The sequence below is a fragment of the Budorcas taxicolor genome, chromosome 19 (assembly GCF_023091745.1).
Source record: "Budorcas taxicolor isolate Tak-1 chromosome 19, Takin1.1, whole genome shotgun sequence".
NCBI classification, from domain to species: Eukaryota; Metazoa; Chordata; class Mammalia; order Artiodactyla; family Bovidae; genus Budorcas; species Budorcas taxicolor.
The window spans coordinates 33,317,875-33,345,758 of record NC_068928.1 but is presented as its reverse complement, the minus strand read 5'-3'; the positions used below and the strand labels follow the sequence as shown (position 1 = coordinate 33,345,758).

At 48.0% G+C, this 27,884-nt stretch overlaps 1 protein-coding gene across 1 annotated transcript in view; it reads left to right on the top strand.

The window, feature by feature from the left end:
- The window catches only part of SPECC1 (sperm antigen with calponin homology and coiled-coil domains 1), a 147,704-nt gene that overhangs the window by 70,897 nt on the left and 48,923 nt on the right, over positions 1-27,884 (top strand). Inside the window, exons 3-6 of the mRNA XM_052658497.1 lie at positions 4,101-5,677; positions 16,202-16,409; positions 18,835-18,908; positions 19,234-19,412. Of these exons, the coding sequence (XP_052514457.1) occupies positions 4,101-5,677; positions 16,202-16,409; positions 18,835-18,908; positions 19,234-19,412 (2,038 nt within the window). The remainder of the gene's footprint in view (positions 1-4,100; positions 5,678-16,201; positions 16,410-18,834; positions 18,909-19,233; positions 19,413-27,884) is intronic.

The window sequence follows — 27,884 nt, the reverse complement described above, 5'->3', positions numbered from 1 at the left end:
AGAAAATAGGGATATGGATCCAGAACATCTTACAGGTTGAGGAGGCTGGAACCAGGAAGACCTGTGAGAATGTTTCAGAAATTTCAATGGAATGTTTCAAGGACCTGGAGTAGAGTCAGACTGAAAGGAAAGGAAAAACATGGAGACCCTCTCAAAGCTAATTAATACATCTGCATGACTGCCTCGCTGGTTACAAAAAGAAAGGAGGAAGGAGGCTTTAAATATGTTCTTCTCTGATGGGGGAAACTGAAAGATGTCTGGTGCCACTGTCAGAATATTTTGTGAGTGCAGAGAGCAAAGATTCTCAAAAGTGAGCCACCAGCCAAGAGCGGAAACGGATGAGTCGTCTGGGGAGATTAGATTTGACAGTAAAGAAATTACTGGAATTTTCCAAGAAGAAGATTATGAAAGGACTTCCCTGGTGGCTAAGACTCTGTGCTCCCAGTGTAGGGTGCCTGGGGTCCATCCCTGGTCAGGGAACTAAGATCCCACATGCCTCAACTAAGACCTGGCGCAGCCAAGTAAAGAAAAATAAATATTTTTTTAAGTATATTATCTTATTTTTTATAAAAAGGTTATAAAGAGTTATAATACAGAATAACCTGGTAGTTTTAGATTTTTAGAGATAGAATGAGCGAGTCTGCTTGTGTTAGGAGATCAGGCAGGCGGCATGCAATCTTGTGAATTGTGTGTCTCTGTAGAGCAGGACTCGAATCCTTGGTGAATAAATGAAAGGTTAATGGTTTACTTCAGAATTGCCACCCTTTCCCCCTACCCGACGCAAGTCACACAGAGCAGCCCCAGGAACAGATTCTTTGGGTAAGATGAGGAAATCAGAAAGAGACTGAAAATGTTTTATCTTCAGCTCATGAGAACCACTGCTTAAAACCTTATCAATAATTTAAATGACTGCACTGTTGTTTATTTTAAACATGCTTTTTGTTCTATGGAAAGGCTTTTTTCCCATCCCATTTTCTCTCTGTGTATTGTTATGATAGGATTTTTCCCTCTTTTTTTTTTTAAGTTTTATTGGAGTATAGTTGCTTTACAGTGTTGTCAGTTTCTGCTGTACAGCAAACTGAATCAGCCATTTGTATACATACATCCTATCTTTTTCAGATTTCCTTTGCACTTAGGTCACCACAGAGTAGTTCCTTGTGTTCCCTTTTTCTTACTTTATGGCATAAATATAACGTAAAAAAGAATCAGGAGAACTGCTCACTGTTGACCAGCTCAGCACTCCCTGTCCTACGCGTCCTCTCCCCTCCTTGTGTGTGTGTCTGTGACACACACTTTGATGCACCTGTGATCAGCCACAAATACAGTTTCTCCTCTGGTGTTGTGAAATGTAACATGTCAAACATGGTTTAAAAATATTATTGTATTAGGCAGAGCTTGCTTTTATTTTAACTTCTTGTAGCTGGACAGCCATCCTCGGCACAAATAAGCAGTGATCAGAAGAGGAAAGACATAAGGGTGCCCGCCATGCCGGGCCCCGCCCATCAGCCTAGGCTCCAGCCACCCTGGCTATCTCCCTGCTCAGCGGCTGGATGGCTCTGAGGTGACGCCTCTAAACTCAGTTCTTAAAGGAGACTGGGAGGAAGAACCCTTCTGGCTTATGACGTGGTAAGCTGGGGAACTTGCCCCCCAACCCTGCCAGTGGCCGTGATGGGGTGTCTTGATGCAGAGCGGGGAGTAATACCACTTTAGTTTGGTCCAGTGGTGAATTTTAGCAGCACTCTCAACTTATGCTCAGCTAATGATAGTTTCTGAAAAGATGTGTCCAGAGATGGGAAGAGCCTTTTAAAGAAGATAAGGAGGCAAGTACGTTGATCGTCAAGTGATGATAAAGCAGCGAGAACCAAAAAAGAATAGATGTTATGAAAGTACAGCTGGATTGTGTGCTTTATAATCTACAACTGGGTGTCATTCATAAATGGACTTGGATTTGATGTAAACAAATTCCTAGTAGTTTAGATAAGGCATAAGTAACACCCAAGCGGCAGACAGACTGAGACTGTCAGCAAGAGGAAGAAGCGAAGCTGCCGCTGCCACGATGGCAGAGGTGAGCTGCTACTGTCCACATCATTCTTCCCAGTCGACAGACAGCTGAAAGGAGCCTGGCGTTAGTGGCGTTGTCAGGAATGCAGATGCCATGACAGTCAGCCCTGGATATTCAGGGTTGCATGTCCTCACTGTCAGTAGGCTGAAACTTTAGGGATCCCCCAGTTTTCATTCCGGTCCTTGTCAAGGTCACTTCACTCCAGAAGACCTGTGTGACGAAAAGGTTTATTGCTTAGGGATTTCAGTCTTCACTTTACAAGGATATTTAAACACATCTTTTCTTCACTGAGCATTTATTGTGGTGTACCAGAGGCACCAGGACACAGCCATGCATCACACGTGTGTTACTGTGCTCTTAGCTTTCCAGTAATTTAATTTGGAAAGTGAACTGAAGTCGCTCAGTTGTGTCTGACTCTTTGCAACCCCAAGGACTATAGCCTGCCAGGCTCCTCTGTCCATGGGATTTTCCAGGCAAGAGTGCTGGAGTAGGTTGCCATTACCTTCTCCAGGGGATCTTCCTGACCCAGGGATCGAACCCGGGTCTTCTGCATTGCGGGCAGACTCTTTACCCTCTGAGCTACCAGGGAAGCCTGGTAATTTGAAAAGGTTAACTTAAAAACCTGAATCTTAACTCTATATGACTACGACAGCTTAGCCTTCATCATGTCAATGTTTTAGAGGCATCCGGCCGTCAGACGCTCAGCAGTGTCCACCGTCTGCCTCCACATCACCCCCTCGGATTCCGGGGCACTGGGAGACACAGTTGCTCATGACTTAGTGGCTGTCTTGGCAGTGGGTTCAGAGCTGTTTCACCACAGTGGTTCCTGCTTCTGCCTCGGCTGGCTGGGGCCTCTGCCAGGCTGTGGATGGGTCCCTGCCCCCAACCCTCCCTGCACAGCAGAGGCCTCCGGTCCACGGTCCATTGCTGTGTAAGTTGCTGCAGTCGGCCTTGATTCATCACACACCTTTGAGTTTGTAAGACGGCCAAATTTTTCATTTTATACTTTAACCTCCGAGGTGGGTTTCATTTCTGGAGCATTTAGGAGATTGATATCTGAGTTTTCACCTCTAGATTTCTTTTTTGACATTTTCCATAGTAAACAGTATAAGTGAAAATTTAAAATGTAGTATAGGTGAAGGTTAAAAAATAACTGTGGTAGTATAGATGAAAATAAATTCCTTACATTTTCTATTGTAAGTTCTAAATTCTGTATCATTTCCACATTATGTAAATCTGTTTGGCATTGAAAACTGTACTACAGATGAATGTGCTGGGCCCTCATCGTGTTGGTTCTTGTTTCTTTGTGAATACAAATGAGCACAGTATTCCCACTTAGTTAAAAACAATAGGTCATTGAATCAGATCAGCCTGTGCCTAGTACAATATTATTTGGGTCTTCTGATTTCTTCATGAAATTTGTTCAGTCAGAATGGGAATGATACATTTTTTGAGTGTTTATTTAAAAATTCACAGCGATCCTGTATTTTGCTTAGTTGCCAGAACCGTCAATTCAGTTGTATTATGTTTCAAGTTACAGAAAACCTAGTTTAAGGTGACTTACGAAAGGTGACTGTTGGCTTGTGCAGTTGGAGGGCCAGCCTCAGGTTGACTGACCCACAGCTCTGCAGCGCCACTAAGAGCTTGGTTCCTTCTTTCTTCTCTGCATCCTCACCTTCCTCCTGCAGTGATGGTTGCCAGCCATCCCCAGACTCACCCGCGACCAGTATGTTTAGATGCTCACCCAGGAACCTCTCCTGGTGTCTTGTTGACCTTGACTGTGGGTGTGTGCTTTGAGCCAGCAGCCATTGCTGGGGACGGGGTGATGCTGAGTAGCTCAGCATGGCGTCAGCTCTGCTGAAGCACAGGGCTGGGGGCAGGGGTGCAGAAGCCCCAGTTGGAGCTGGGTAGGAACTTCAGGGAGGATGCCATGGAGGAAGAGTGGCAGCCATGCTGCCCACATGCCCTGAGAGCTGAAGTTACTGGGTTTCCTTCATAAAAGTGCTCGCTCTGTTTCACTGGTCTCTTCTGTCTTCAGGGGCCGTGACAGCCACCAAGAGGACAGGCATCCCCACCCCTCGAGAACTTGCCGTCACTGTCTCAAGAGACAGAACTGTGCCACGCGGTCCCTCCAACTCAAGGAAAGTGACGATCAGCCCCACCTCTTCAAGCACGCCCACCCCCACCAAGCACGTGCGGGCTGCTCCCCCAAGACCCCGGCTGGAGCATGAAGGTGCAGAGAAGGCTGTGCTCGAGTCCCAGGTCCGGGAGCTCTTGGCAGAAGCTAAAGAGAAAGACAGTGAGATCAACAGGCTCCGAAGTGAACTCAAGAAATGGATGGAGAAACGGACTCAGGACAGTGAAGGCGGGAATGCTTTGGACTCCAGTGTGGACGGAACGTCAGTCTTGCCAGGTGACTCGGAACCTTTGATCCGAGCCCTTGAGGAGAAGAACAAGAGCTTCCAGAAAGAGCTCGCAGAACTCGAGGAAGAAAACCGGGCCTTGAAAGAGAAACTGACTTATTTTGAGCACTCCCCAGATTCAGAGGGGGGAGCAAGTCACACCGGGGACAGCAGCTGCCCGACATCCATAACTCAGGAGTCCAGCTTCGGGAGCCCGACGGGGAATGAGGCGTTGGGTGAAATTGATGCGTACAGAAAAAACCCACATGAGGGTGCCCTGCGGACATCAGGCTCTTCCAGCAGTGATGTCACCAAGGCCTCCTTGTCCCCGGATGCCTCTGACTTCGAACACATCCCGGCAGACACCCTGGGGCCCCTGTCCCCTGCCGGGAGCCTTGTCAAGAGCTCCAAGTGCTTGGTAGCCGGCAGCTCCCCGAACACAGCGAGCGAGCTGTCCTTGGCGTCCCTGGCAGAGAAGATCCACAGGATGGAGGAGAACCAGCACAGCACGGCCGAGGAGCTGCAGGCCACACTGCAGGAGCTATCTGACCAGCAGCAGATGGTGCAGGAGCTGACGGCTGAAAATGAGAAGCTGGCGGACGAGAAGACACTCCTGGAAACGTCCTTCCATCAGCACCGGGAGAGGGCGGAGCAGCTGAGTCAGGAGAATGAGAAGCTTATGACCCTCCTGCAGGAGCGTGTCAAGGGCGAGGAGCCTGGCGCCCAGGAAGGCAAGATCCTGGAGCTGGAGCAGAAGTGCACAGAGATTCTGGAGCAGGGCCGCTTCGAGCGCGAGAAGCTGCTGAGCATCCAGCAGCAGCTGACGTGCCGCCTGCGCGCCATCGAGGAGGAGCACCGCGGTGCCCTGGAGCTGGTCCGGCACCTGCAGGAGGAGAACAGGGAGCTGACCACCCGCCTGGAACCGGAGCGGCACAGCGGCGGCCCCACAGCTGAGATCCCAGCAGCACGTCAGCTTCCTGTGGAAGGGCTCCAGGTAGAGAACGGGTCTTTGCAGGCCTCCCTGGAGAACGAGGAGCAGAAAACTGGAGGGGCCAGCCCCCTGGGGCCCATGGCTGAGGGCTGCAACGTCCAGGAAATGCTGACTGTAGCTCGAGCCGAGAAGGACCAGCTGGAGCAGTCCTGCTCGGAGCTCAGGCAGGAGCTGCTGAAGGCACATGGGGAGGTGAAGCGCATTTCAGGCCTGCTGGCCAAGGTAAGGAGCTTTCTCTTCGCTGAGGTTTGCTCATCCTCGTCTGCTTGGTCCTTCTCGGCCTGAGAGGCACAGGGCACAGGGGACCAGGTACTCAATTACATTCACAATCCAGCACTCTAGCCTGAAGGTCTGTCAGAGTCCACACAGACCGGGCATGCAGCAACGAGACATCCCAATTTCTGGCTACAGTAGCGGAATGTGTCATGGGGATACAGTGAGTCTGATGATGCAGGAATAAAGAACATCGCAGAGGCCAGTCCGGAGTCCAGTCCCCAGGGGAGCACCTAGAATAACATGGGTAAGGGAGGGTAGTGCAGGAGGACTGCCTGGAAGAGGTGACAGTAAGCCAAGTGTTGAAGAGTGAGTGATAGACATCCAGTTTCCTGGTTACCATGCTTTGGGCATCTAGGAACAGAAAACTAAAATCATCCTAAGTTTCCCCACCAAGTAATACAATTATATAACCACTATTTTGGCGTTTTCTTCCAGATGTACTAACGTATGTGTGTATATGTTTATCTCACAAATTAAAAAATCATTCTATACATACTAACTTTTAAAAAATCTGATGTTTTGTGAGCACATTCTCGTTCACTATTCTTTGAAACATGATTTTGAAGGCCAGATAGTGTGCTGTTCTAGAAATATTTCCTAAGTACTTTACTGCTCACCTATTGTTGAACATTCATTTTTTTTTCCCAGTCTTTTGATAGTGTAAGTCATTTTTTATCTCTCTCTGATTATTTCCTTAGGAAAAATTCTTAGACATTGACTCACTGTGTCAAGAGTGTGACCGTTTTAAAGACTTTGCATGCCTTTGCCAGATTGGCTGCCAGCAGCAAGACACAGGTGTAATCCCACCAATGGGGTGGGGGGTTCTGGACCCCTTGCTGACATTTGGTACCTAGCTTTTGGGTCATTCAGATCTGGTCTCCGTTTCTTTTCCTCTCCCCATTTCCACTCAGAAAGATCTTCCCCAACCCAAGATCAAGTAAATGATCACTATTTTCGTTTTTTAAAAATAATGCTTTAATCAGCCTGGACTTAGTTCTCTGGTAAAGATCGCTGGTAATTGTATAATATTCTGCCCATCCTCAGAGCAGAGCAGCAGGTATAGGCAGATGGCTTCTGATTTCCCAGTTCCTCTGAGCTCTGGGTCTGATTTTGGGGTCCCTTGCTGAGAGGGACTGAAAACATCCTCCCACCTCATTTCAGGGGCTGTCACTCTCCTGATACAAATTACGCCCTGAACTCCCAGAGGGTTTGTCTTTCCTGCTTCATCTGCCTTAAGAATGGTCCATTGCAACCTGATTCTCTGGTTGTTAATGGTGTGGATGTCTTACAGGCTTTCTCTTCCTCTCATTTCTTCGTCTTCAGCTGGGTTCAAGTATCTTCAGGCTTCCAGCTTCTCTGACCTCCACCTTCTAGTTTTGCTGGCAGCTGACTGTGTGGTCGTACAACCTGCCTGTGCACAGCTTCGTGGGGCTGGGGTGGGGGGTGGGGGTGGGGGTGGGGCCCTTGTTTCCACAGAATCTTCAAGCCTTAGCCTCCCGCCACCGCACACATGCCTTCCCTAGCTGGCCAGCAGTGTTGAGTTGGACCACATCTTTGTTTTTCTAGATTATAATGCAGCCTAGGTCTACTTGTCAAGATTCTAGTCGTTTGGGATCTTGATTTCAAGCTGGAGAATTTTTATAAGTCTTGGAACCTAGAAGTTTTAAAAGAAGACACTGATTTTTCTCTTCCCCTGAGGTTGACAACGTGTAGGTAGAAATTCAGTTCCTCCTGCAAAACTCAGGCATTTCCTCCAGTGGGGTAAGGGGGTTGGTTGTAAAGAAGCACTTGCCTGAGTGGCCAAGGAAAATAAGAGGTAACATGATTACTGTGTGACCAGCGTTGTCACCAAGACAAAATGATTAGGGGAACAACTGGCCACAAATGGCCAGAGCAGAATTCAAGAGAAGATGTGGCAGGTCAATGGCCCCGTCACCATGACTGAAGACAGGACCCTACAGGGATGGAGAGACCTGGACCCTGGCTGAAATGACAGGTGGTCTGTGAGCATGACCAGTTGGTGCTTTAGACAGTGAGAGCAAACCCTGGTGTCGGGACTCCAGTCGGTGGATGTGCACTCTGCTCCATAACCTGGAGTCTGGGGGTCGAGGCTGGTGGTGGGGTCCAGGCAGTGTAATATCACAGCTCAAGGCTGGCAGCTCTGAGACCCCCTCTGCCTTCCCGCTGGAGGTGCAGGCGAGCATGGTGCTTTCAGCATCTGGTCCCTACAGTCCCTACAGTCCTGTGGGAGAACCTTCCCTGGGTACCCTCCTTATACCTGGGCAGGACTGAGTCACACCCAGTGACCTGGTGACCCTCCCTCAGGTCACCTTCCCTGAGACTGCAGGACCACAGCCTGATTCCTGAACAAGTTAGGGGGTCTTAGTAAGAAGAGAAGGGGGTGTGGCCTCTGGGCAGGTGAGAGCGCCGTTGGCCACAGCCAGCCGGACTCCGCTTGGTCGGTCACTTCCCCACCCCATCTACTTTCCCCTCCAGCCCCTTCACTGCCCTCTGCCCCACTGCCAGGCCCAACCAGGCCCAGTTCTTGCCCTCAGGTATCTGAGGGACCATGGCTGTCCCCCTTTCCCCCCAGCAGGTCCTGTCTGAAGCTTTAGGTCTCAACATCGGTGTTCCTTTTTCAGAGACGCTGACCCTCAGCTCCAGGAGGGCTGTGGGCTTGTGGACCAGGAGGCCACATCCTGGATGGGCTGGGACTTCTTGGCTAGCCCAGTGTCTTGATGGTGCTGAGTTGGGCCTGAGCTCCAGTCTCTTTCTTAAACTTGACTGCAGGACTGGTCTCTGAAGCCTCTGGCCACCCCAGCATTTGTCTCCTTGTTGAGACCTTAGAAAGCTCCTCAGGGAGCATCACAGCCCCACCCCGAAGGTGTCCCAGAGGGCCTCAGAGAGATACAGATGTTTGCCTTCTTCTTTGAGTTTTCCGTCCCCATCTTTCTTTTTCCATAACAAAAGTGTAAACTGAACTAGCATATTCCCTCTCCTTTGGCAGAGAAGCATTGTAAAAAAGATAGTGCAGACGGAAGCTGGCATAAATGAATCATGGCTCCATCAGAACAGGGGCAAGGATTCAGCAGAAGGGAATAACCAAGTTAGATGTAAAACAGACATAACAGAGACTTCCCTGGTGGTCCACTGGGTGAGAATCTGCCTGCCAGTGCAGGGGACACAGGCTTGATCCCTGGTCCAGGAAGATCTCATGTGCCTTGGAGCAGCTGAGCCCTGACTCTAGGGCCTGAAAGTCACGACTACTGATGCCCATGTACCCTAGAGCCTATGGTCTGCAACAAAAGAAGCCACTGCAATGAGAAGCCTGCATACCACAACTAGAGAGTGGCCCCCGCTTGCTGCAACTAAAGCCTGAGCAAAGCAATGAAGACCCAGCACAGTCAAAAATAAATTTTTTTTTTTAGAACATCCGCTGTCCAATGCAGGGGATACGGGTTCAATACCTGATTGGGGAGCTAAGGTCCCACATACTGAAGGGCAACTAAGTCCACATGCTACAACTAGAGAGAGCCCCTGGGTAACAGCAAAGACCCAGCACAGCCACAATTTAAAAAATGAACACAGCAAGATAACGCATACTCACTCATGGTACAGTTACTTAAGCCATCACAGTATGTACAGTCTTAACATGTGACAAATAGCTATGAAAAGAGAAGCGAAAAGCAAAGGAGAACAGGAAAGATATACCCATCTGAATGCAGAGTTCCAAAGAATAGCAAGGAGAGATAAAACCTTCCTCAGTGATCAGTGCAGAGAAATAAAGGAAAACAATAGATGGGAAAGACTTGCGATCTCTTCAAGAAAATTGGAGATATCAAGGAAACATTTCATGCAAAGATGGGCTCAGTAAAAGACAGAAATGGTATGGACCTAACAGAAGCAGGAGATATTAAGAAGAGGTGGCAAGAAAACACAAAAGAACTGTACAAAAAAGATCTTCACGACCCAGATAATCACAGTGGTGTGATCACTCACCTAGAGCCAGACATTCTGGAATGTGAAGTCAAGTGGGCCTTCGGAAGCATCACTATGAACAAAGCTAATGGAGGTGATGGAATTTCAGTTGAGCTGTTTCAAATCCTAAAAGATGATGCTGTGAAAGTGCTGCACTCCATATGCCAGCAAATTTGGAAAACTCAGCAGTGGCCACAGGACTGGAAAAGGTCAGTTTTCATTCCAATCCCAAAGAAAGGCAATGCCAAAGAATGCTCAAACTACCACACAATTGTACTCATCTCACACGCTAGTAAAGTAATGCTCAAAATTCTCCAAGCCAGGCTTCAATAATATGTGAACCATGAGCTTCCAGATGTTCAAACTGGTTTTAGAAAAGGCAGAGGAACCAGAAATCAAATTGCCAACATCCGCTGGATGATCGAAAAAGCAAGAGAGCTGTAGAAAAAACATCTATTTCTGCCAAAACATCTATTTCTATGCCAAAGCCTTTGACTGTGGATCACAATAAACTGTGGAAAATTCTGAAAGAGATGAGAATACCAGACCACCTGACCTGCCTCTTGAGAAATCTGTATGCAGGTCAGGAAGCAACAGTTAGAACCAGACATGGAACAACAGACTGTTTCCAAATAGGAAAAGGTGTACATCAAGGCTGTATATTGTCACCCTGCTTATTTAACTTATATGCAGAGTACATCATGAGAAACACTGGGCTGAAAGAAGCACAAGCTGGAATCAAGATTGCCGGGAGAAATATCAATCACCTCAGATATGCAGATGACACCACCCTTATGGCAGAAAGTGAAGAGGAACTAAAGAGCCTCTTGATGAAAGTGAAAGAGGAGAGTGAAAAAGTTGGCTTAAAGCTCAACATTCAGAAAACAAAGATCATGGCATCTGGCCCCATCATTTCATGGGAAATAGATGTGGAAACAGTGTCAGACTTTATTTTTTGGGCTCCAAAGTCACTGCAGATGGTGACTGCAGCCATGAAATTAAAAGATCCTTACTCCTTGGCAGGAAAGTTATGACCAATCTAGACAGCATATTCAAAAGCAGAAACATTACTTTGCCAACAAAGGTCTGTATAGTCAAGGCTATCATTTCTCCAGTATTCATGTCAAAAATAAAATTTTTTTTAAAAACATCCGCTGTCCAGTGCAGGGGATGCGGGTTCAATACCTGATTGGGGAACTAAGGTCCCACATACCGAAGGGCAACTAAGTCCACATGCTGCAACTAGAGAGAGAAAGTGAGAGTTGGAATATGAAGAAAGCTGAGTGCTGAAGAATTGATGCTTTTGAACTGTGATGTTGGAGAAGACTCTTGAGAGTCCCTTGGACTACAAGGAGATCCAACTAGTTCATCCTAAAGGTGATCAGTCCTGAATGTTCATAGGAAGGACTGATGTTAAAGCTGAAACTCCAATACTTTGGCCACCTGATGCGAAGAGCTGACTCATTTGAAAAGACCCTGATGTTGGGAAAGATTGAAGGCAGGAGAAGAAGGGGACGACAGAGGATGAGATTGTTGGATGGCATCACCAACTCGATGGACATGAGTTTGGGTAAACTCCAGGAGTTGTTGATGGACAGGGAGGCCTGGCGTACTGCAGTTCATGGGGTTGCAAAGAGTTGGACACAACTGAGTGACTGAACTGAACTGAACCCATGACTTCTTCTGTGTGTTAAGCGTCCGGTAAATGCTTGTTGAGTAAATTGAACGAAGGAATGAATGTCAGAGAAACTTGCAGTGAATTAGTAGAGAAAGGCTGCTAAAATTATATCAATATGTTAAATAAAAGTGTATCATATTTTAATCATAACAACTACTATTCTAGTGCTTTATATGTGCCAGACATTCTTGGTGCCTTTACGTCATTTAATCTCACTTAGTTGTCATAATTTTAGGGTATAAATACTGTTTTTATGTAGTTTTTTTCCGTTGACCCATCTCAGGGTTTGTTGAGGAAACTGAGGCAGGGAATGGTTAAGTTACTAGACTTAGTTCATTAACTAATGAAGGCCAGAGGCTGACCCCAGAACTCTTCTTGGCTGTTTGTTTGTTTGTTTTTGAAGAGGCAAATTTTGTTGCACTTACTTTTCATCACCCTGTTTGCAGTTGTTTTGGTTTTGTTGTTGTTTTTTTTTTTTACTGTACTGTGCAGTGTGCAGGAATCTTAGTTCCCTGACTGGGGATCTAACCTGTGCTCCCTGTGGTGGAAGCACAGAGTCTTAACCACTGGACCACTAGGGAAGTCCCAGAATGGTTATTCTTCATCCCTGATTTATGCTGCTTCCTGGTTACATGAAAATAAAGAAGAGAGAGAAAACCATCTAAAGCAGTCACATGGGCTCAAATACACAGCAGTCTTGCTGCCAGAGCCTTTAGGTTTGATAGAGAGCAACCTGCCACGTCTCGATGAACTAGGAAAGATGTTCTTGCTTGTCTAGAGTAGAGAAAGTCACCGCGAAAACCCAGGTCATTAAGACACATTCTCGTTTGATTTCGAACCTGAATCTTGAGGGGAGTCTGGGTTCACCAGATGTGTTGGTGGGGCAGGACAGCAGGAATGTCATGGAAAGACAATTGTAAGTTCTCACTCATCAAAGAAGTAACCAGTGGTTTGCAGTTTCTGGAGTGCACGGCAGCTGCTTGCAGTTGGGGTGGAGGAGACCCCGTCAAGAGCTTTGAATTGTACTCTCAAGCCAGTAGGAGCCTGTGGAGAATTTTTTCACTACCAGCTTTAGTGACATAGAATTCATTTAAAGTGTACAGGTAAGTGGTTTTTAGTATATCCACAGAGTTGTGCCGCCATCACCACAATCAGTTTTAGAACATATTTATCATCTTGTACCCAGAAGAAAGGGGTTCCCAGGTGGCTCAGTGGTAAAGAAAACACCTGCCAATGCAGGAGACTCAGGTTTGATCCCTGATTCAGGAAGATGCCCTGGAGAAGGAAATGGCAACCCAGCCCAGTATTCTTGCCTGGAAGATTCCATGGACAGAGGAGTCTGGCAGGCTACAGTCCATGCAGGGTCTGATCCTGGGGACAGGTGAATGACGATACCATTCCTCAGATTCAGTGTCTGACCAGCCAGAGGAAAGTCAGTGACCTTGTTGAGATCCCAGCCCCTGTCAGCTCACGCCAGCCCTGCAGGACAGTCCCTCCCAAGTGGTCTCTGCTGCCACCTGCCTTTAGTGCTTGTTTGAGCATCGGGACCGGCTTAAAGCAACCCCTCTCTGGGGAGAACTGGGGCTCCCAGGAATTATTTGACTAATTTGTGATGCAGTTCTGCATGCCCCATTTCTAGAGAAAGTTGACTTTTGAAGAGGAGATGTGCTTGATATGCATGAGAGTGATTTTTGTCTTTAAAGGGAAGCCTTGGAAATCACGATGCTGCATGTCAGTTCTGTTCTTGAACCAGATGAACTGGACCCCAGTGACCTGGCCCAGGGAACGAGGAGCCAGGGGTGCAGGGGTCAGCCAGCACCCAGTGGTCGTCAAGGGCAGGTGCTGGCCTGAGCTACTGGCCGAGCTGCTCTTTTCTAATGATCTAATTTCTCTCTCCATTAGTTACTCTGTGGGATAAGTTTAAAAATACCTCCCCAGCCCCTACTGGAAGCGTGATAAAGCTACTTTTTTTTTTTTTAATAAAAGAGCTTTCCAGAGTACATTGCTAAACTTGAGAGAATATTCCAAAATCAAGAAGGAAGGATGTTGTGCACTGATCTGTACGTTTACCCACTCAGCCATGCACGGCACCCAGCACAGGCCCTCCCGTACCTGCACCTGTGCTCACGACCCCAACATGCAGGATGTAACGGAGGCCAGAGCTCCTGAGAGGCTGGTAGCCTGAGCTGCACATGGAAACCCCCGAGTCCTCAGCCATTCCTCACCTGCTCACATCCTCCTGTTTTAGTCCCAGTCAAGCAAAGGACATATTTCTAGACCCCAGGGGAGTGGCCCTTAACCTGAGGGTCTGTGAGGCGGAGCCTGGTTGCTCTGCAGAAAGCCAGGATCTTCGGGAGGCAAGGCCCACAGGTTCCTCCTGTGGCTGCTTGTTAAAGGCTGTCAGATGCCAGCCTTCCAGGAGCTAAAATGCAGTGGCTTTTTCTCCATAAGCGTTGTCTATCTTCTGTTTATTAAAGTAGCTATCCTAGGACATAAAGACTTTTGGTCTTTTCCATGTGTTGTAATTTTCTTGAACTTACATACTCGGAGACAGAAAGCAGTTAGGAAAGAATAGCTACTGTTGTGTGCTTACCTGTACCAGGCATAGTGATAAACTAAGTATTAAGTTCCATTTAATTGTTCAGATAAGGACACCAGGGCAGGGAGATGGATGGATACAGGGCTCAGTCTGGTAGAACTGACATTTACACACTGCAGTCTGGTCCAGGCCTGTGGCCCCACCCCCGAGTGCCGCTCCTGCCCCTCTCCTCTCCCCCCACAGGCACCTGCACCCTTTCCCCTCCCCCACACAGGCACTCGCTCATTTTTCTCCCTCAGTCCCTTCCTTCCTTATCCTTGATCAAAACCTTGTACAAACAGTACACAGCTTCCCTGGTAGTTCAGTGGGAAAGAATCAGCCTGGCAGTGAAGGGGACGAAGGATCAGTCCCTGGCCCCGGAAGATCCCACATGCCTCGGGGCAACTAAGCCCGTTCTCCACAATTACTGAGCCTGTGCTTCAGAGCCCAGAAACCGCAACTGCTGAGCCCACATGCCACAGCTACTGAAGCCCCCTCACCCTAGAGCTCGTGCTCTGCAATGAGAGGAAAGCCACTGCAATGAGAAGCCCTCACACCGCAACCAGAGAGTAGCCCCTGCTTGCCGCAGCTAGAGAAAAGCCTGCACAGCAGTGAAGGCCCAGTCCAGCCAAAAATGAAATAATTAAGAAAACTGTAAAAAATAAGAATGTTATACCCAGAGTAGATATTTTAATAAAATGCAGTACTGTTCTCAAATACCCACAGATTCTGCACATGAAATGCAATTGGGAAAAAAAATTGTATTTGGAGACTTAGCCTTCCAAATCTAGGAAGAAACCTACTAGGTGTCAAGTTTACATAACCTGCTAAATATACAGCTATTAATAACTAAGGACTGTAGAACCAGGATACAGCTTAAAATAGTAAAGTGATTTGTGTATTCAGGCAGTAGGATATTATGCAGTATTTAAAGTAATGACCTAGGGAATTCCCTGGCAGTCCAGTGCTTAGCACTCAGCGCTTTCACTGCCAGGGGCCTAGGTTCAATTCCTAGTTGAGGAACTAACAGCCCACAAACATCATGGTGCATTAAAAAATAATAAAGCTTTTCTTTTTTAAAAAAAGTACTGACTAGAACATTGTGTATCATGAATATATCTCAAAAACATAGTTGAAAGCAAATTACAGAAGTGTAATCAACACAGTATATACAGGACACAAAATAATAATACAGGACGAGAGCATCTTACATAAGATACAATGAAGTGTATCATACAGTGCCCTGCAGAAGCCTAAGATAGTGTGATATCATTTGTGTCAAAGTTTTAGAGCATCCAGAACAACAGTGTGTATTGTCATGGGCACATCCGCACACAGTAAACGTGGGAAATTCTTCAAGGAACAACCACATGCCAATTTCTGGACACTCTGGTGTGGGAGGAAGGGTGAGGCTTTAACAAATCTTGTTAGGGTAAAAGAAGATTAAGCAAACATGACAAAAATTAATAGTTGGTTTGCCCGTTTTGGCACACAGTTATCTTGTCCCCTTTGGTGCTTTTCTGTGTGTTGAGAACGTTACTGATTAAACTTGAACAGGTGAAGTGAGTGTGCTGTGCATGTATCTGTGTCTGGTGTGTGCACATTTCTGCTGTGGCTGTCCCATTAGTGTTCCTCTAAAGAAAACACTAGCCCCAGGTACTTGACAGAGGGCTTCCCAGCAGAGGGCGCTGCTCCACTGTGGCTGTGAGGCGAGTGGCCACTGTCGTGGGACAGCTCCAAGGAAGGGGGCAGCAAAGGGGGGTACTGCAGCAGGTGCAGCTTTCTTTAGGGGCTTCTCAGGTGGCGCTAGTGGTAAAGATCCTTCCTGCCAGTGCAGGAGACATGAGAGACTCAGGTTTGATCCCTAGATTGGGAAAATCCCCTGGAGAACGAAATGGCAACCCACTCCAGTATTCTTGCCTGGGAAATTTCATGGACAGAATGAGCATGGTGGGCCACAGTCCATGGGGTCACAAAAGAGTTGTACTCGACTTAGCAACTGAACAACAACAAGGTTTCTTTGACGCCACAGGAAGGGGCCCAGAATCCATCCATTTGGCCCCTGACATCCATCACGCTTCTCTGCCTTGGCTGTTTTTGAGGCCCAGAACACAGAGACGGTGCTGGGCACACACGTGCCCAAGGTTTCCTTTGCTGTTGCATCAGTGGGCCCAGCGTGGACATGGGGGGAGCTCTTTCCTGTTCAGGTGACCATGGCATCTTGCTTGCTTTCTAGGTGGAAAAGGATTACTCTTACCTAAAGGAGATCTGCGATCACCAGGCAGAGCAGCTGAGCAGAACCAGCCTGAAGCTACAAGAGAAAGCATCAGAGAGTGATGCAGAGATCAAAGACATGAAGGAGACCATATTCGAGCTGGAGGATCAGGTGGAGCAGCATCGCGCCGTCAAGTTGCACAACAACCAGCTCATCAGTGAGCTGGAAAGTAAGTGGACCCAAGTCCCTTGTGGGCATGGGTCAGGACGGAGGTGGGGACACTGGTTGCCAAGTCTTCCTTCTGAGCGCGCTATGGTCTCCCAAGAAGAAAGGCCAATAGAAGAGACAGAATCATTGGTCTTTTGAACTGGGCCACAGAACAGCTGATGAAGAAAGGCTGTTGGTCGTGGGTGGAGCGTGTGTGGGCGTTAGAAAGCTGCGTGTTATTGGTTAGGTGCCAACAGGTGTTACCGTTGGGATCTGCCAGGTAGAAGGATGGGGGCTGGGGGTCGGCCTCAGGAGAAAACAGCCCCAGCATGGGTCCCCTGGACAGTAGGATCAGCTGACTTTGAGACATCGCCCACGTGTTCCTGAAGAGGCGCTTGTGTGTGGCTTATTTAGGAACCAGTTGCTACCTCTGAGTAGGGAGGGATTTTTTCAGAGATTAGGTAAACACTGCCTGCTTTGTCCAAATAAGCCTTATCAGATGATCCCATCTAATGTGTTTTCCTTTAGTAACAAAAGACTTAGTGTGCAAGCTTTTAGCAGCACCCGCCTTGCTGAACATAGCACAGTTGGTGGGCTGAAAGGTTCCCCAGTGGGTACAGTTCCTCCAAACTATTCTTGGAACTCTTACTGGTGGTGAATCTACCTGTTTGCCAAAACTTTCTTGTAAACCCCATCCCCCTACCCCCACCCCCCTGCCCAAATCAACACGGTGCTGCCATAGCTGCTGGCACCCTGCAGACAGGGAAAAAGTCTGAGTCTCCCAGAGGGCCTCCCCAGCTTGGGTGCGACAAGGTGACCCCGCCTTCCTGTTTCAGCCTGGACCATCCACAGGTGTCTTTCACAGCTGATTCAGTGCCATGTGTTTTGCATTTTTGTGCTTGGATGTTGGTGATGCCTCTGTTTAAAATGGGCCCCCAGGGACTTCCCTGGTGGTCCAGTAGTTAAGGCAGGAGACGTAGGTTTGAGTCCCGATCGGGGAAGATCCCACATGACATGGAGCAACTAAATCTGTACGCCACAACCACTGAGTCTGTGCTCTGGAGCCCGTGCACCCCCACAACAAGAGACGCCACTGCAGTGAGAAGCCTTTGCTTCACAACAAATTAAAACAGCCCCAAGTGTAGTTCTGAAATCCCATCCACTGTCCCTGGCGTGGGAGAGCCGGGGCACATCACATGCAGGAAATCCAAGCCACGGGGGAGCTTTATACCAACCAGAAATGCAGTACCCTCATGTGGACCAAACCTCCAGAGACCAGGAAGGGACCTTCCCAGTCTGCCCCCGAGCCGCTTGGGAAAGTGCTGAGTAGAGCAGATGGAAAGTAGTGACATTGGTAGATTCATGAAATTTAAGAAGAACCAAAACATTGAACAGTGTGGTTGTGAACCCAAATCAAAGAAACGTGTGGTCAGATTCCCAGGAAGGTGTGAAGCTCTCTCGTCCAGCGCTGGTACCCACAGGAGGGAAGTTCCAGCCCGGCAGATGAGGCAGTTCTGAGTGCCCCAGGCTGCAGAAGTGTCTTTCAGATGCCTGCCAAATGTTACATGGGAGAAGGACGCTGTGAGTGAGCAGGTTCCAGAACCCATGGGACGGGCTTTTTTCCACAAAGATATTGACCAGCGAGCCAGTTTAATGCAAACAGCATTAAACTTTGATGAAAACATTGGAATCAGAGGCTCAAGGGAGCATAACCCGTCTTTGCTCCAGGAGCTGATCCTCTGTGCCTGGCAGCTGTCTGTACCTGCCTAGACCATAGATACCCCCAGACCCTGTCTCCCTGGGAGACCAGATTCCATGGGTCAGGGTCTAGAGCTTGAACATCTGTGCTTCTGAAAAGTTTCCCCAGGTGATTTCAGAGTTTTAGCTATGAGTCAGTTCCAGACTCTGGAAGCTGATCTAAATATCACAATAGTAATAACCATCCATTCCTGCTGTTACTCAGAACCCCACCCTCGGGAAGGCTGAAGAGGGAGGGAACACATGTATACTTGTGTCTGATTCACATTGTTGTACGGTGGAAACTGACACAGCATTGTAAAGCAGCTATCCTCCAGTTAAATAAATTTAAAGAAAAGCCGTTCTTCCACATCACAGCAGCGAAGGATGTTCAGGTTGCTGTGCTGCTCCCAGTCATTCAGCGTGTGAGCGTGAGCGACTGTTGGCTCTCTTCCCATTGCGCTGTGAGTTTGTGCAGCCTGTCTCTGAGGCTGAACCCTAACCTCACATCACTTACGTTCCTACTCATCCTGTTTCTCTTGGAGGAACCCTCTGCCTCTGGCTCCTGTGCTCTGGGTGCTGAGCTGGGAAGCCTGGCCACAGGGGCAGTTCTCAGAGCTCGTGGCAGGACCTGAGGTTGCCTGGCTCCTGAGCTCAGCTCCCCAGACGCTCAAGACATTTCTGACTCCAGTCTGCCTGTTTCTTTCCAGGCAGCGTGATGAAGCTGGAGGAACAGAAGTCAGACCTGGAGAGGCAGCTGAAGACTCTGACGAAACAGATAAAGGTGAGACGCGGTCAGAGCCAGAGCATCATTCTACCTGAAGTATCCCCGTTAACTGAGGTGTGGACACCTTTGAGACACACCCTGATGACTGTCTAGCCCTGCTTTGTGTAGTAAACTTGCGGGGCCTGGAACCACAGTGTGGCCAGGAGGGAGGTTTAGGCAGCCTCAATTTCAGGGCTAGGACTCCCGCACCTGCAGGTGCAGCCCCCCTGTGCCTTTTCCCAGCACCAAGATCCCAAAGCCCGTCTTTCCTATGGACATCCCTGGGCCCTGGAACCGTGGCTGGGGCGTCAGTCTGATGTGGGTGCCAACCTGGCTTTTCCAGGACGAGACGGAAGAGTGGCGGCGCTTCCAGGCTGACCTGCAGACGGCGGTAGTGGTGGCTAATGACATCAAGGTCGAGGCCCAGCAGGAGCTGCGCGCTGTCAAGCGGAGGCTGCTGGAGGAGGAAGAGAAGAACGCCCGGCTGCAGAAGGCGCTGGGGGATGCACAGACCCGCGGCAGGTGGGTCCCGGCCGCTCTCTTCCCCCAGGCTGCGGAGGTGTCTCTGCCCTCACCGAGCCTTCTCCTTCCTTCCAGGTCCCTCTGCTGCTCTGTCCGCGCCCATGGCCAAGTTATAACTAGCTCTGTGGCCAGGTTATAACGAGTCCTCTGGCGAGGTTATAGCTAACCCATGGCCGATGAATAACTAACCCCATGGCCAAGTTATAACAAGCTCCATGGTAGGAATAGTCCATAGAGCCCCATGACTGCCGTTCCTGGTGATGAGGAAGCTGGTTACCATGAGGACAGAGCTCCAGCCAAGTCCTCTCTGGGGTCTGGAGGAGAGGCTGCTTTTCCATCTCCGTGTTGGTTCAGCACCCCATGTGGGTCATCCTCACTCAGTGGGAGAAGCTGGCCTGCTACGCAGCCTGGCTGGTGGGTGCAGACCCCACCCACTGTCCTGGTGCAGGTGTGTCCTTTTTTTAGCAGCTCCTGTATGCCCTCTGCAGAAGAGCATGAAATAACTCACTTTATTTCAAAGGGTCAGCATGGAGAACACATATTGGGCCAATACGAGATTCCCTTCTTCTTTCAGGGGGGCGATCAGGGGGAGGACATCGCAGTCCGCATTTTCCCAACAAGCCTGTCCTAACAGCGAGCTTTCAGAGGAAGCTGTTCCCAAAGTGAGCTCAGAGTTGCTTATTGTTTAAAGTTTAAATGGTTTCCGGGCAAGATTGTCACAGTATTTTAGGCTTCAGCTCATGCATTGCTGTCGTTCCCCTGTCAGGAATAGATGTCCTTAACATTGAGGTTCTTGGTTATTAGAAGTTATTTTGAATTTTAAGATGTCTCTCAATATAAGGCACAGTAGAATTTAAAAACCCTTAGTAGGTTCTGGATATAGATTTGTACAGCTTGCAATTTATAACTGTTTTCCACGATTGCTGGAGGCTGGATTCCCAGCCTGGGTCTGATATAGTGTCGTGAATTTCATGGCAGTGGAAGGGGTAGATTTCTGCTCAGAATTCTGTTTTGATTCTCTTACCAAACTTAATTTGGTCAATCTCGTGACCCTTTGTTTATGAAAATCAAGATCATGACTGTGTAGTGAAACCTATACTTTCTGGCCACCAAAGCACATGAATTTTCAGTTCAGGGAGCAGCCAAGTGGGAAAGCAGATTTCTTGGTGTTCCCTATTGAAATGACTGTGGGTTGTTCTGGTTTACTGTGGTGTCTGCTTTTGTTTGCTTGTCCACGTGTCTTGGTTTTCTATTGTGTGTCTTTGGAGAAAGAACCACATCATAACTTGCATTGCTTCATATATACGTCATCTCACAGATAAACAGTGAAAGACAAGCCCTGAGTGTAAGATGTGGCCCTCAATAAGTTATTGTATAGATTCTAAGAAGCAGGTCAGATTATATATACAAGGCTGATGTCACAGGACGCCTACATGTAGCTTGACCACATAGGGCCCCCCATTTGCTATACCCAGCATTTTCTAACTTAGGGGCACTTTTTTTAAAAACGCAGTACATTTCTCTTTTGATTTTCCAGTGATTTGCAAACCTGCCCCCCAAATACAGCAGTTTAATCCCTTATCACACAATATTTCCAAATTCGAGAACTGACACATTACGGAACCTGTGCCATCAGTGGGTTTCTTGGCCATCATTGCCTCAGGCCACCCTCCAGACACTTGCCAGAGTGGTTTCTTACCAGACTCTGGCTGCCCTGACCAGCTGCCTCTTCTAAGTGTTGGCCTTGGAGAAGTTACTTGCCAGCGGCCCTGCCTCTCCCTGAACACACCACCTGAGCCAGACCTGGAACCAGCTCCCACCCTCCGAGGTCCTGGATCAGCATAGTGCTTCCCTCTTGGCTGCCTGAGTTCTTGACTTTGACAGTCACCTAACGAGAACTCAGAAGTCATCCTTGGCTCAGCCACAGCCAAAGAAGGTGCAGAAAATTCTAACGAGGTCCTTCAAGTATTAGTACAACAAGAGAAGGTAAGAGCGTTGTAGGAGAAGCACCTGGATCATGACTCCAGGTGGACTGATTCGCCTTGTCATCAGCTGGCTATCAAGAGAACACAGGCCAGCAGGCGGCCGGGCGGCAGGCCTGGCTGTGCAGACGAATTAGCGTTTGTTCCCAAGAACTCAGTACCTAAAACAGTGGAACGTTATTTAGCATACTATTTTTAGATGACTCTAAAACTTAGCTCATTAGCTATCTTCAGCCCTGTGAAGTTTTCAGAGGTATTTTTATTTTGGAGTCAGAATAATTGATGTTAAGATACATGGCACAGTTAGGCTCTGATCTCACCTTTGCAGGTTTTCTTCCCAGACCAAGCGCCTTCGTCTCTTAAATGAGGAGGTAAGAGTAGGTCAAGTTTTAAGGCCCATCCCCCCAGGCTCTGCTGTTTTCTGAGACAAGTTGATGGGCTGAGCTTTCTCTGATGGAGAGTCATGGACTTGCATGCCCACTGAACCATCTTCCTGACAGAAGCCTGGGGTCTCCCTTACATATGGCACCTCCACACGAGGTTATGGACCTCATCTTTCTCTCCCAGAAATCTGAACAAGCCTGTGTAGTTTTTGTGGACCTGAAAGTGGGCAGTTTTGCCAGACACATAAATTATTGGATGAAAGGATCATGAATAACTTTTTCAACTCTGGCTGTTTCTTGTTTTGAACCATTAAGGGAAATACAATGAAATTAAAACTTTCATCGAAATTGAAACAACAGATATTCTTCCTGAAAAGTTGAGTCCTTGGGCCTGGCAATTTTAGAGAACACACATGCAACTCAGCTTACTGCCTCGATGGGCCACACGCAGCCTCTCTAACAAAAGACCCTGTTAGTGAGACATGCATGACGTGGGTGTCTCAGACCAAAGCAGGGACAGACCTCTCTGTGTGTCTGCTCTTACCGTGAAACTGTTAAAACCATTGTTTGCAGGGGACTTACTCGATTTCTGCTGTAGTTATTGTGTGACACCAGTGAGCAGCCATGGGAAACATCTTAAAGAGCTAAACACGCTGAAATGTCTGTGCATGATTAGCTGTGCCAGCTTCCAAACTAGGACATTTCAGGTGCACGATGCGTCAGCCTGTGCTTCTGGTTCTTGCATTGCCGCCCCTGAAGCCAGCAGCATGCAGCCTGTCACTGCCAGCCTCCCTGGGGTCAGCTGTTAATTCTGTGTGTGTGCCTGCATTCTGACTTTGGTTGTGTGCCTCTGTGTGCCCTGTGTTGTTCTCACAGATGTAACATGTCACACTGCTTGCTGGGTGTCTGGGGCTGTCACTGGAAGGGAGGTGGGGCATTGGAGGTGTAGCTTCCTGGGTCCCTGGGATTGTTGACATGTCCAACCCCCTCCCCATCCCCACCTTGGGGAGAAAGAGGCCAGTTCTCAAGAGGATTCCCGCACACTTTCTGAGCAGACCTCACATTCATACCTCCAACTGTTGGGCTGCTGGCATTTTATTTGGCCCTCGGGGCAGAAACTGGTCCTCCAGTATCCTGGCAAGCATCACCCGTTCACTCGCACAGACATGCATTTTCATAGCTTAGCTTCACACATGTGGCATCAGAGAAGCCGCCTGTAGTTCTGCAGAGCTGCGTCTGCTGGCCTGCTGCCCGGCCCCGTCTACAGATTCACTTTGAAAAGTGGGCCGAGGATGTGTGCCTCCCCGAAGCCTTTGACACTTGTGTGCCGTGCCAAGTCACTCAGTTGTGTCCGACTCTTTGCGACCCCATGAACTATAGCTCACCAAGCTCTTCTCACTGTCCATGGGGTTCTCCAGGCAACAATACTGGAATGGGTTGCCGTTTCCTTCTCCAGCACGTGTGTACACAGCACGTGTGTATCATAAAAGAAGTCCTTTTTCTTTTTTACTCTTAACTGTAGGACAGTAGAGGGACCCACAGGCCATTCTGTCAGGGGCCTGATGTGATTGGTCTCCGTCATCTCTCCCAACACCCTTGTCTGTCAGCAAAGGTCTAGTGGGAGGAGCCTGTTCATGGCATTCTTTCTGTCTGAAGACCTCTTGACTTCTGCAAGGGATGGGAAAAGTCAAAATCTAGGTGTGCTGATCCTGTCCTGGATCTGAGCTGTGCCCCTGGACACTGCCAGCTATCAGTTCTTGTGTGTAGACTGCAGTCGTGTTACATGGAGTAACCCCTTTACCAGCCTGTGCCTCCTGTTTCTATCTTCCAGCTCCATGGTCTCTGTCAGCTAGCAGAGCAGGTGGAGGAGGAGAGGCCGCCCAGCCCTGCCGCGATGGGGAGCCACAGCCATTTCTGTGTGAGAGGGGGCATGTGTAGGGGAGGAATGCCCTTTTCACAAACAACCAAACGGTCTCCTTAGAACAGCCATTGTCTTGAACAGTCATTGCCAGCAAGTCTCTCTGCCTTTTATTTATTTTTATTTTTTTGCATTTTGGAATCAACTCTGCACAAAGATGATCCTTCCCTCTGATTTTCCCCCTATTTCTTCTCAGAAGATTCAGCAGTCTTTGAAGCACAAAATGAAATTGTTCTAAAAACAAAAGACAAAAAACACAAAGTACGAGTCTGTCATGAAAACATTTTTTTAGAGGCAGCCAGGGTGCTGAGTTGGAGAAGGCAATGGCACCCCACTCCAGTACTCTTGCCTGGAAAATCCTGTGGATGGAGGAGCCTGGTAGGCTGCAGTCCATGGGGTCGCTAGGAGTCGGACACGACTGAGCGACTTCACTTTCACTTTTCACTTTAATGCATTGGAGAAGGAAATGGCAACCCACTCCAGTATTCTTGCCTAGAGAATCCCAGGGATGGGGGAGCCTGGTGGGCTTCCGTCTATGGGGTCGCACAGAGTCGGACACGACTGAAGCGACTTAGCAGCAGCAGAGTGCTGAGTGAAGTCTGTGGCTTTGCATGTGCAGAGAGAACACAAACCAGGCCACACTCTACCTTTTGGAGTTTATTTTTATGCTTCCTTTTGAATACGGTATCCGATAAGCTTGAAATTAACACTAGTTTAGGTGAAATAGGAAGCTGTCCACGTGACGTCTCTGAAGAAGTTAGAAAGCCCTACTTCCCCCATGTCAAGCCTTGATTTCGCCTCTTCAAGCTGAGGTCTGACTTCCTCACCTAGTCCAGAACAAGCCACTGCCACATGTTGGGCTGACTTCCAAAATCTCTTTGGGGTTCTGTTAGATGTTTGCTTGATCATAAAGGCTGTGGTTGAATCAGACACTTCCGCGTGGTGACAGTGCTGATCAGAACTGCATTGAGAACTCATGAGCTTTGGCAAAAGCCTTGTGAATAAGCTCACCTTGGAAACTAAAAGACTTTGCCAGTCCAGAATCGTGTAACTCAGAGGGATCCAAGGTTCAAAACGAGACTGTAAACTGTTGGAAGTGCATCCATTTGTGAAGATGTAAGACCAGGTCAGCAGCCTCCGCGAGGCAGAGACCACTGCATCTCTCGTGTGAGGAGCATCTGGACTATCAGCTACCGTATAGGAGACGAGACGAGATAGGACTTTCTGTCTGCTCTGCAGAAACTTAGGCAAACCGGTCATCTCAGGAAGACGTTGGAGGTGGGGCGGGTCACTAGAAGACTCAACTTGAGAGGTCACTGTCCTCTCTGTAAGAATAGTTTCGATACCCGCTGGAATCGTCCTTGTGGGATAGGAATTTATATATCTGTAAGTTTACCTCGGACTGAAAGTCCTTACGATGATATAAAATTCACTTGCCTGGTGTTTTCAAATATAAACAAGAAAAACACAACCTCAGCTTCAGATGCACAGCTGTCTCTGCCCCACATATTTTGATCTTTCTTGGGAGACTGTTGACTATTTTTATATATAAGTGTTTATGAAGTGCTAAATAAATATGTAATTATTTAGAAGAGTCTGTTGCCTGATTTTTCACCCCTGGAAGGACCTCCAGGTCACTTTGTTCCCAGTTTTCTGGCACGTGTAGTTTCAGACTTAAAAGCCACATCAGATGACTAGAACCAAGGCAGAAGCAAAGCTGCATTTTCAGTACACTTTGTAGACAGGAGGTTGAATTTTAAGTGCAAATGATTTCATTATTGGAAATAAGAGGGCAAAGAGCAAAGATACTAATTTTGCATAAATGAGTTTTTAATTTAAAATTCTGAAGTATCGGAAATTACAGTACATGGAATTTGAGGTCCAGAGTTGTCTTGTTGAAATCTAAAAACAGATTGTTTGGTAATTGACTGTATTGGATTTCTTCTTAATTGTGAAGTATTATTTAGGTGAACTCATAATAAAATGGAAGTGTTAAACCCCTCTGGTAGCATCTTGGAAGGCAGTCAGTGTCAGCAGCATTCTCCGCCCATGGAACTGAAATCCCACATTGACATCGTTCATTTCATCCATTTTCAGAAAAACTTTCCCAATACGCCCTTGTTCCTTTTTCTCTTAAGCTAGTTCCCCTTGAAGATATTTTCCTGCCCTTACGAGATTGCTGATAACACTCAGCCTTTCATTTAACATTGTCACCTTTTGTTTATTCTCTTGGTTTTATTGCATTCTCAAGGCAGAGGCTTTTCAGTGTCTGAGTCTGTTTCTTGTCCTTTATTTACACATCTGTTCTCCCTCACGTGCAGTGAATCTCTTCACCTTACGCTGTGAGATCTGTCAGTGCGTCAGGGCCTGTTTTTGCCTATCACTTATCCTTGCTTCAGTGGATCCAAGTGTGTCAGGACCTGTTCTCTGCCCAGGATCAGTGTCTGGATTCTGCCTTCATCTGTGCTCACTCTGCCCAACCACTCTTGAAATCTTGTATCTTAAGCTAGAGGAGAGGCCCTTTAAGGTAAATCTCTGCTGAATGTCAGAGATAGAGGCGCTGAAAGAAATGCAGCAGAAAATGTGCCAGCGAGGAAATTCACCAGTGTCCAGTTTTTTCTCTGTTTGGCACAGGTGGCATGTGGGAGCTGGCTTTGGGGGTCTGTTTTGCTTGGTCGTTATCCGTTCTAGGCGTGTCCTGTGGCTTTTTGCTACCGTCCTTTGTGCCGCGGATCAACCACCCTGGCCTCCTCAGATGGTCGTGTCTCAGTGTTGCTGACCTTTTGTGGGAGGAGTGCTCTGCGTGTCCTCCAGGTGCCGCTCCCCAGCTGCCCCTCCCTCTAGGACCAGGGCTGGGAGGGAGTCGGTGGGCTGTCCTGCACCTTCACTCTCCTTGCAGAGGAATTGGGGTGAACTGGTAGTATTTTCTCTTCTTTCCCCACTCATTCTCTGTGTAGCTGAAATTCTTCACAGTCTGAGGCCTGTGCATGCCATCAGTAGCTTCAGGGGCCGATGCAGGATTTTTATGAAATGTTCCTGTGGTTCTTAAATCGCCATGTTGCCCTGGTGGTTTTTATTGTCCTAGAAATGCTTACGTTGCAATTCAGAAGTGAAATTCAGAGGACACTTGACACCTGAGACAGAGTGCTTCCCGATTCCTGTCTCATGTGGATCTGCAGACTTCTTTCAGAGTGTCTTGTGTATAACTTAAGATACAGTTTGGGATTAGTACCTTACAGGTGGAGATATGGGAGAGCAAAGCCCTAGAGAAAGGACAAAGAGGAACAGAGCTCCAGACATCCAGGCTTTGGTCCGGAAACCAGGCAGGGTGCGGGGAGTCTGTGCAGCACCGGGAGGGCCTGGGCTGGGCTCCGTTCAGTAGCTGAGAAAAGAGCCATCATGAACAGATCATCAATGTGTCCAGTTGGCGGTCTTTACAAACCTTGATCTGGTGATTGTGAAGACAGCAGTGGTATAATGTGATGTTTCCCAAAAGTCATTAACATTTGAATATTTTAGAACTAATTGCACACAAGAACTCACGTGTCCTTGGAGCAAAACTGACAGCAACGCCAAGCAGTGTCCTGTGTGATGACACAAGAGCTGTAGAAAACCAACAGTGCCTAAAGATCCTGTTTCGTAACCTAGCAAGGAAAGTAGTGCATTAGGGAGGTTGCTCAGTCCTCAGTCATGTCCGGCTCTTTGTGACCCTGTGGATTGTAGCCCACCAGGCTCCTCTGTCCCTGGGATTTCCCAGGCAAGAATACTTCCCAGGTGGTTCAGCAGTGAAAAATCTGCCTGCCTCTGTAGATTACAGAGTTCTTACTCTTCCTCTGAACAGAGGAGAGGTCGTATTTTGTTTATTGCTGGACTTGTTACTGGTTGATCCAAAACCATCTGAAGACAGGCTGGTGTCCCTGCTTAAGATTAAAGTGCTGATGAGATCAACAGCATTCTTAATGACTGTGTTCTGTAATTCTTCATTTCAGGCTTTGCTTTGTGGCTCCCAAGACACACTCACACATGCACATACCCACACACATGCACACGTGCAAACACATGCACACACATAGCCGTTACATAATGGGGTAGGTCTTTAGTCTCATAGCATCTCTAGTCTACTTAAACTCCTTGCAGGGTTTCCTCACCCTACTTCTTGCTGGCCCAGCCCAGCAGACAGAAAGTACGG